The sequence below is a fragment of the Zophobas morio genome, unplaced genomic scaffold, assembly GCF_036711695.1.
Source record: "Zophobas morio isolate AGI-343-1 ecotype UQ-CSIRO unplaced genomic scaffold, CSIRO_AGI_Zmor_V1 ptg000030l, whole genome shotgun sequence".
NCBI lineage: Eukaryota > Metazoa > Arthropoda > Insecta > Coleoptera > Tenebrionidae > Zophobas > Zophobas morio.
In genome coordinates this window covers 13,933,646-13,943,679 of record NW_026972135.1, presented here as the reverse complement: position 1 = coordinate 13,943,679, position 10,034 = coordinate 13,933,646, and the positions used below count along the sequence as shown (strand labels likewise).

The following is a 10,034-nucleotide window of genomic DNA, read 5'->3' as shown; positions in this document are numbered from 1 at the left end:
GAGGAAAAGGAAAGGATTACGTCTGAAATTTCGCCTTCAGATATTTCACTCTTGCCCAGCGTGTCAAGCTTCAAATTATTTTGTTTTTTCTTTTAGACGTCAGGATAAATATTTGTTGTGAAAGTGAACAAGTGCGATAAAAATAGTCTTCTTAAAAATCGGTTATAATTATAAATTATCAATCTCATTCTGTCGCACTTGACACAAGTGTTAAACAAATTGCAGTGACCTCGCCTCTGATAGGAAATACATGAGATAACAAGCCAGAGTCAAACAATTCGAAATTATAATTTTTATTAAACACTTCATTACTAACATGTTTCTGGTCCAGCCAACATTAGAACAACAAACATTATTTCGAAATGCCCTAGATGAAAATTCGCACAATATTCAAAGCGAAATCGAAATTCTGAAAAAGTGGTTAAAGGAACAACCTCATCTTCCCGACACCTGGGGTACAGTTGCATTATACACAAACACAAATTACCTTACTATTTGCAGATGAACATTGTTTACTACATTTTCTCAAGGGATGTAAATTCTCAGTGGAAACATCCAAGAAAAAATTGGAAAATTACTTCATTTTTAGAGCTACGTTGCCGGAATTTTTTTCCAACAGGGATGTCAGAAACCCAGAAATAAAAGAAGTCCTCAAAGTTATGTAAGTCATCTATGTATTTTTTCCGTCTTGTGACGATATTTTTTAATCAAAACGTCGCTACAGTCTAAGGAATTTAACTCCTTGTAGGCAATCAGCAGTCTTGCCAGAGTTAACTCCTGATGGCAAACGAATATCAATAGCAAGGGCTGTAAAATATGATTTCGAAACTCCAAACATAGCTGACATGATAAAACTTACTTTCATGGTAGGTGACCTTAGATTAAAATTAGAGGAAACTGGGGTTTTCGATGTCTACATTGCTGATTTTAATTTTCCTTTGGCGAAGCATTTTTATAAGATAAATCCGTTGGTTTTGAAAAAGATGTTCATGTGTGTTCAAGAAGCATATCCTGTATTAATCAAGGAAGTTCACCTAGTCAACGCTCCTCCTTTTATTGAATTTGTTATGACAATAGTAAAACCATTTTTGTCACCTGCTCTCAGTGAAGTTATTCATGTTCATACTTCCATTGAAACGTTATACGATTTTATTCCAAAGAATATACTGCCAGAGGAATATGGTGGAAATGCTGGAAAGATGTCAGATTTACAGGACAAGTGGCTTAGAACTCTTGAAGAACATAGTTCTTGGTTTGAAAAAGAGGACAACATTAAGGCTGATTTGTCAATAAAGACATTGAAAAACGGTTCACGTGGGGATTGTAGGGAGCTAGAAGGCAGCTTTAGGAAATTATGTGTAGATTAAATGAAACATTTTTATCTTATTTGTATCAGTTTCTTAACATCAACACTATGTTTAAAAATATTTTGTTCGGAATCATTTAATTGTTGTAGTTCATGGTCATGAAACGATGTACACTAAAAACATCAAAACAGGTTTGTTCATTTAAAGTATTTACTTTTTGTAAATTGATATTTGTGTGTATATGGAAATAACTTTTTTACTTTTGTATAGAAAATAAGAGCCCTCGGTTTTGTTTCACTATAATGTTAACTCAAATTTTATAACGGAAAGGTAATTAAAATTTTATATTTTAGGTCATTTCCCTCTAGTGTTCGAATTTCTTGTTTCTTCTAGTGAAACACCAACGTTGGACATCTTCTATAAAAATTAATGACATACAATTCAATTCGTCACTAATCTAAAATTTTTCGAGTTTTAGTAGTTTTAAAATTATTAGCAAATGTCATTCGCCACAATTTTCTTAATTAGATAACCCTAATTCCAAATTAAGCAGTGCGTGCTGTTATGTATGCAAATAAAAAAAAATAATTAATTAAAAAAAGCTAGTTGATTTTTCTCCATCAAAGTGTTAGCACGTGTATTCAACAATGTCCTTTGAATTATTAAATTCTTACTTAAAGGTAGGCAAGTATCTCTCAATTACGCCCACTTCCATTGAAACCGACAAAATCTCAAAATTTCGCCAAGTTCATCAAGTGCTTATGATTCTATTTATCATTACTTGTGTCATGATATCAGTATATCTTCGAAATTTCTATTTGGAATACAATCTTGCAAAAGTAACAGTGTGTCTTCTTACCGACATTGTATTGTGCGTTTTTTGCTGTCGAGTAATTGTTGAAGCATCTAAAGTATTAGAGTGGGCCGAATTAATCAATGGTTTAAAAAATACATCTTATTTATTAGAAGAGAACAACAAGGGCAAAGAAAAACGAATACAGTGGAAGTTTGTTCTACCACAAGTTTTTTTCTGTATTAACGCAATTTATATAACCCATTTTTGGTTTTCCATTGTGGGATTAATTTATTGATTTTGATTTATTGATTTTGATTTATCCAACGGGCATAGCCCACATAGGAAATACATCAGAAAGAAAATACAAAACAAAAAAAATCCTAATACAATAAATGAAATTAAATTACTACTAAAATAACAAATGAATTCCACCTAATTACACTAAATTATGACTAACAAATAACTTAAACCATATTACAAATTACCAGACAGTGCTAATTTCGCTTTAGTACCAAAAACACTTCTTGAAACGGCAAAAATATCGACATAATACTGAATGCTATTATATAAACGACACATTCTATAAACTGGGGAATTGTTGTGTTGATTTGTTCGAGCTAGATCCAGTACAAAAGTCCTTGAGTTTCTAGCTTCGAGGCGAGGAACATTAAAATGTATTTCTCTAAGAAAAGAACTGTCACAAATTTCATTATGAAGAATCTTAAATAGAAATAGTACAGAGGATAAATCACGTCTACTACTAAGAGGACTAAGTTGGAATTCGTTTAACAATTCGTGATGTGAAAATCCTTGAACAGGATATACACCGTGTTTACGATAAAATACTAATTTGCAAAATTTTCTCTGTACTTTTTCTAAAAGAGTTATGTGCGAAATATAATGTGGGCTCCAGACTATGGAGCAATATTCAAGTGTTGATCTGACATAAGCATAATATAACTTTAAAATACAGTCCATATTTGTAAAATCTTTTGTATTTCTTATTATGAACCCCAACATTCGCATTGCTTTATTACAAATATACTCTATATGATGTACAAACGACAGTGACGGATCCATTACCACCCCTAAATCTTTATAAACATTACACCTCTCTAGTTCCTGATTATGTATCTTATAGTTATATAATATATTATGTATTTTTCGGCTATATGTCATAACTTTGCATTTACTACCATTCACTTCCAATCTATTATCATTACACCACTCATAAAAGATGTTCCCGATATTTTGCAATTCTTCACAGTCAGTCACATTCCGAATAGGTTTTAAAAATTTTATATCATCAGCATACGTATAAACTTTACAGTGCTTCTTTAATAATGCTATTAACCCGTTTATGAAGATAGTAAACAACAATGGTCCTAAATTCGAACCTTGGCACACCCCACTACTGCACTCATACATATAAGATTTACAATACATGTAATAGACATACTGTTTCTGACCCACAAGGATTGATTGAAATAATTGGATCAACTTGTCACACAAACCTACCTCAATGAGTTTATTTATCAATAACGCATGGTTGACTTTGTCAAACGCCTTTGTCATATCCGTATAAACAACATCCACTTGTAACTGTTGATCCAATAAGTTTGACATATCTTGCGAAAAATTACATAAATTAGTGGTTGTGGATCTGCCTGGCATAAAACCATGTTGTTGGCTTACTATCATCTGTTTAACGTGGCTATACATATACTTGACAAGAATACTCTGAAAAACCTTTGCGAAATTTGAAATGATTGCAACTGGTCTATACTTATCCACATCTTCTTTAGAGCCAGATTTGAACAACGGAATAACCTTTGCTACTTTCCAAACTTCAGGATACACAGCGCATGAAATTATAGAATTATATAAATGACTTAAAGGTAACAACAGAACACTTATACAATCACGCACTATGAATGCTGGGATGCTGTCATCACCACTCGTTAAATTTGACTTAAGCTTCTTCGCTGCTTGTAAAATATCACCATCCGTTACACAAAATGTATGAAGAACACTTACAGAACAACCTTGATTCTCAAATCCGTCGTCTTCTCCGATGTCTGCTATTGTATTTTCCCGGGAATTACCACAACCAAATACACCATTTTCTACGAAGCTTGCTGGCTCGAATACACTACTAAAACAATCCGCAAATGAATTGACAATATCTCTAGGTGTAGATATCGGTTTCCCTTTATAAATCATTCTCCCTGGTATACGTGTTCTACCTTTCTTAGTTGCAACGTATGACCAAAATCTGGCAGGATCAGATTTCATGTTAGCTTCAGCGGACCTTTGAAAATTACGAAAATCCTTCTTGATTTCTATCTTTATTTGCTCCTCCAGTTTTCGCGCTGCTTCTTTACATGATAATATGTGAGATATCTTATACGATTTCCATATACGGTCCTTCTTCTTAATCATTTTGATAGTATTTGACGAATACCAGAGGGGAAAATGAGTTGTTACCACCTTCGTCTTCGGGACATATATCTCGAACATCTCATATATTTTGTCATAAAAATATGCGCAGATATCATTCACATCATGTATCTCAAGTATGTCAGACCACTCCATTTTCATCAAAGCACCATATAACCCCGGAAAATCAGCTTTTCTAAAATTATATCGAACAATGTCCATCTGGGTTTCGAAATTTTTACGTTGCTTTGAATTTATAGTCAACTTAACCAACAAAGATGGATGATGAAGATCTTCATCTACTAACGGGTTTACCAGCCGATTGATATTGCATGTTATTTTCTCCGTTGACATTACAAGATCTAGGATTCTATTATTATTATTTGTGACATAATTGTGCTGTTTCAACTGATTGAAATTCATAAAATTGTTGAGTATCTGGTACCTTGAGGAGGAATTCTTGGCTTTCGTAATACACGCATAAAACTCTGGAACATTGAAGTCACCTACTATCAGTGTTATATCTTGTACTTGGTATTCTTCCAGATATTCCAAAACACTCTCGTACATCTGAATACTACTCGCAGGAGGAATATAAATATTTATGACAGTTAGGGGTGTAGCGCAGCAAAAAACGTTAATAACCAAAATATCAATATCTTCAAACGGGGAACTCAAACATACAGACTCCGCAGTATATTTATTATTGACTGCAATCAACACTCCCCTACCCTTTCTTCCTTTTAAAGAGCGATATACATTATAATTAACCCCAAAAAGTTCGTACGATCCTACTGAATCGTCCAACCAGGTTTCAGTTAGCAAAATTAAATCATATGTAGCAGAAATAGCATTTTCATAAAACTGAGCCACTTTGGTGTTTAAGCCTCGGACGTTCTGATACATCATGTAAAGTTTAAATTTATTATCATCCCGTTGGATGCAAGTTATTGGTTCTTTTTCTTCAATTTTAGGCATCCCAATTTGATCTATAATCGGTTTACGAATGTCAACATTGTTATCTACTTTGCTATCTTTTTTACTGCACTTTACTAAAAATATGGATTTACTTTCAGATTCAAGTTTTCTTGAGCATTTAGTTTACTCTCCCCTACTATATTTGGTTTATTAAAGTTAAGATTAAAACGCCTAACCTCTATCCCTTTTGGCCAAAATTCTGGCTCCATTAGAACATCTTTACAGGCGAAGTCAATACCAACACAATACGACGCGTTATTCCCTTTTGACGGCAATCTTTTAACTGTCACCTGATTAGCTGTGGGACATCCTTTGCGTAAAAAAATCTCAAGATCTTCGTCTTTGGTCTCTTTACTTAATCGACCTACGTACAACCATGCCTTACGCTCTTGTCCTTTAATTTGACAGGAGTTGTCCTCATTTTGTGTTGCAGTTCAAATTATTCCCTTTTGTCTAAAGGTTTTGCGTTTATTCTTTACTAAGATGAAATCGTTTCCTTCTTCTTTTGTGGTGGATTCATTATTACGCGGCTTGTCCGTATCCTTCATAGAAAAAATGGCTGTTTCCTTTAGCGGGCAACTTTGCTGCATTAGCTGATCACTTGGAGGTGGTAAATCAATCGACGGTGTATTTATTTTTCTTTCCGTCGTCTTTATCGCTGGGTTTTTTGTAATCGCTTGATTGTGGTGGATTAAAACCTTAGAAACATGTGGTTCTTCAGATGTCGTTTCCCTGTGCCAGGAGAATTTTCCGTATGACTTCTCTGATTTTTCGCTATGGGTCAGGATTCTAACTAACTCTATATTGCTGGTTTTAAGATCACGTACTTCTTGCCTCAGAAACTTTAATTCATCAAGATAAGGGGTAACTAATCTTGCAGTAATTTTCTCCAGTAGGGAACTAAATTCTTCACTATGCAAATAATCATTAAAATCTTTTGAGTGAGACACTTCTTCTTGGACAAAATCCATTTCATTTAAATTTTCCAAGTGGTCATTACATACCATAACATACTCAGATATCGCAGTGTATAACTTTTTTCTATCTTGTAAAAGTTGGGCACAACTTCTGTGGTAACACACTCCACATTTAACACACTGTATGTATGCCACAGTGACTTTACTTTTGCATTTTTTACATTGCTTTTCCGACATATTGCAGCAGCAACGTAACGCACGTCCGTACAGCAGTACGTCCACACTCAGTTAGACAGTTAATACAGTTAGAACAATACGGATTCGAATTGTTGGAAAATTATATTCAGTTCTTTTATACCTTTTACGTACACACCATTTTGGAAATGATCCGTCAGAGATATGAAGCTTTGAAGCGCCAGGTCGATGACTACAAAAATGTAGATCAGATGGGCCATTCTGCTTGTATTTTGATGGACACTGTGAACAGATTTAACAGAAGTTTTGGATGGTCTTTACTTTTACTTATCGCTTTTACCACTCTTCAGTTTCTTAATTATATGGAATATAATCTTCAAAGCCAAGAATATGGGAAAGAAAATGTTTATCAGGTTGTAATATCGCAAATTTTATCTATACTTGTATCTTTCGTAAGTACTATTTTCGAATATGTTTTGTTCTAATAGTGTTTTTGTAGGTACCTACAAGTATGTTACTTTTGAAATGTGATCGTATAACTGAAGAATCCGAAGATATCGTTTTTTTGGTATCGAAATCCGGTACGAGAATTTTAGATTTAAAAATAAGGGAAAAAGCGGATAGATTTGGCGATATTTTAGCAAGAAACCTTCCTCAGTTTAGTGCGGCCAGATTTTTTGTCCTCGGCCGATCTACAATCTTGAGTATCTTTGGAACAGTTGCTACGTTTTTTATAGTTTTAGTTACATTTGCACCTAATGTAAGATCAGATACTGAAACTGTAGCAAACAAATCTCGGCTCCACATGCTATAAATTAGTTTTCTAATAATAATTAAATAATTACTCGTAGCAAGTAAGAAGTAAATATCTACAGGCAATGAAGTAAATAATTGTTTTATTATTCATTTTATCACCCAGGCGTTAATTGTCGTTAATTTGAAGGGGTCGAAACACTTTAACACATATAATTGACTTTTTTACATTTTGTGTCTATAACTGTTTCATTCAACGGTTTAAGACGTAGTAGAATGTATTAGAGCATGATATTGTTATATGTTAAGTATAAAATTATTTATTTTAAAAGCCCATGGATGCTCCAAATTAGCCCTCATGTAGCCAAAATATTTAGTATTAAAAAAATTAGCTCAAGAAAGTGTAAAAAAAAATTCAATGTGTTAATTATGTTTATTTTTACGTTTTCAATAGCACTAACAAGTATTTAAAACAACAGTAAACATTTTTTTGTATTATTTATCCATTATAATAATCCCATTTATTTATCAAAAATTTCTAAACGCAATAAAATCTAATTGACTAGATATAACGGAAAAGTTGTGTTAGGGTCACTTAATTAATAAATTATCTTAGTGCTTACTATGAGATTCTTAAAAAAATTTTCGTCGGCGTCAAGCTATTCGACGGCGTTTGACGGCCAAATGTTGGTGTGTCATCTCTTATTCGCCGGCCTTCGGCCTGTTCGCTCCAAACAATAGGATGGGTCTATCTATATTGACGTGGTTTACAAGAAAAAAAGGAGGGAGAGCCACTATCCACTATCACGTTTGTGGATGAAGCGAAGTGAGGGTTAAGACGGAACATTAGCCCCGCACTTGTCCATAAATCGCACAGCATTCATTGATCTGAATAATAATTAACCAACACACCGTGTCATCAGAATGAAACCTGGTTTCACTAGCGTGTTTTAGGAAATGCTGTATCGACCTGGAATACCGGTCGGTCCGGTTTTAATTTCCATGTATTTTTAAGTACGTATGTAAATCAATAAAAAAATTAACTAAAAACGCTGCTAACCTTCACTCCAAAAAACTGAAGCACACGCACTACACATCTCCTTTCAAATGTTAGATCTCTATTTACAAATGGGGAAATTTGTCGCGATGGCGGAATTAGTGCGTGTGCTTTAGTTTGTTCGAGTGTTAGCAGTGTGAGCAGTTAACAATGTCCTTTCAATTGTTAGATACCTATTTAAAAGTCGGGAACATTGTGGCAATAACTCCGCCTTCCGTTGAAAGCAACAAAAACTCAAAATTCCGTCAAATTCATCAAGTGATTGTGATACTACTTACGATTACTTGTGTCACGGTATCAGTGTATTTCAGAAATTTCTATTTACAGTACAATTTTGCAAAAATTACACTATGTCTTCTTACCGATATTGTATTGTGTACTTATTCTTGTCGAATAGTTATTGAAGCGTCCAAAGTGTTACAGTGGAGTGAATTAATCAGTGGTTTAAAAAACACATCCTGTTTGTTAGAAGAGGACGACAATGATAAAAGAAAATGGATACAATGGAAATTTGTGCTACCTCAGCTTACTTTCTTTATTGCCGTAATTTATATACTGCGGACCTGGTTTTCCGTTTTGGGGTTGTTGGAGTTCGGATACGTGTTCGAGCTATTGCAAATTTATCTTCAGTTTTGTCACAGCTTGTATTTGCACACACTTCTAGAAATGATTCGCCAGAGATATGAAGCTTTGAAGCGCTACTTCGAAAAGGGTTTCTCCAGAAACGACAAAAATTTACATCAGATGAGTTGCTTTGCCTGCACGTTGAAGGACACTGTGAACAGATTTAATGAGATATTCGGATGGTCTTTACTTTTCCTCATCGCTTTCACTACTCTTCAATTTCTTAATTCTTTAGAATATAGTCTTGAATATAACGAATTTGGAAAAGAAAACGCGTCTCATATTGTAATATCACAAGTAATAACTGTTCTTCTATCTTTCGTAGGTTATGATGTTTGCGTATTTTCTCTTTCTAATTAGTTTGTTGCAGTTACCTACAAGCATACTACTTTTGAAATTTGAAAATATAATGGCAGAATTCGATAATATTGTGTTTTTGGTAACGAAATCTACTACAACAATTTTAGATGTAAAAGGAAGGGAAGAAATGGAAAGATTTGGTGACATTCTAACAAAAAACCTTCCTCAGTTTAGCGCAGCCAGATTTTTTGTCCTTGGCCGATCTACAATCCTGAGTATATTTGGAACGGTTGCTACGTTTTTTATAATTTTAGTTACATTTGTACCTAATGCAAGATTAGATCATGCACCTGCAGCAAATCTATCTCTGCCTCACAATTAAAAAAAAACTTTGTGTTAAAGTTGTTATAACCATAAAACAATTAAAATACTACTTTATTCTAAATAAATAATTATATAATATCTTCTTAAAAAGAAAAAATTGGTCGAAAGTTATTTCTTCCCTCGCTCCAGAAGGGTAAATAACGCCTCCTCAATCCCTGCGTCCCGAGGGCCCACAAGTTATTTTCTGTATTAACACAATTTATATAAGCTATTTTTGGTTTTCCATTATGGGAGTATTACATTTAGAACAATACGGATTCGAAATTTTGGAAAATTATATTCAG

The 10,034-nt window shown here is 33.7% G+C and overlaps 2 protein-coding genes across 2 annotated transcripts; both read left to right on the top strand.

Annotated features, from left to right (window-relative positions):
* Positions 1 to 224: 224 nt before the first annotated feature.
* LOC135138078 (alpha-tocopherol transfer protein-like) lies at positions 225 to 2,366 on the top strand. Its single transcript, XM_064067930.1, has 3 exons — positions 225 to 455; positions 502 to 661; positions 749 to 2,366. The coding sequence occupies exons 1-3, from the start codon at positions 317 to 319 to the stop codon at positions 1,365 to 1,367; spliced, it is 918 nt and encodes a 305-aa protein (XP_063924000.1). The 5' UTR covers positions 225 to 316; the 3' UTR covers positions 1,368 to 2,366.
* Positions 2,367 to 8,456: 6,090 nt separating this feature from the next.
* LOC135138721 (uncharacterized) lies at positions 8,457 to 9,783 on the top strand. Its single transcript, XM_064068706.1, has 2 exons — positions 8,457 to 9,387; positions 9,437 to 9,783. Exons 1-2 carry the CDS (start codon positions 8,593 to 8,595, stop codon positions 9,746 to 9,748), a joined length of 1,107 nt encoding a protein of 368 aa, XP_063924776.1. The 5' UTR covers positions 8,457 to 8,592; the 3' UTR covers positions 9,749 to 9,783.
* The last annotated feature ends 251 nt before the right edge of the window (positions 9,784 to 10,034 follow it).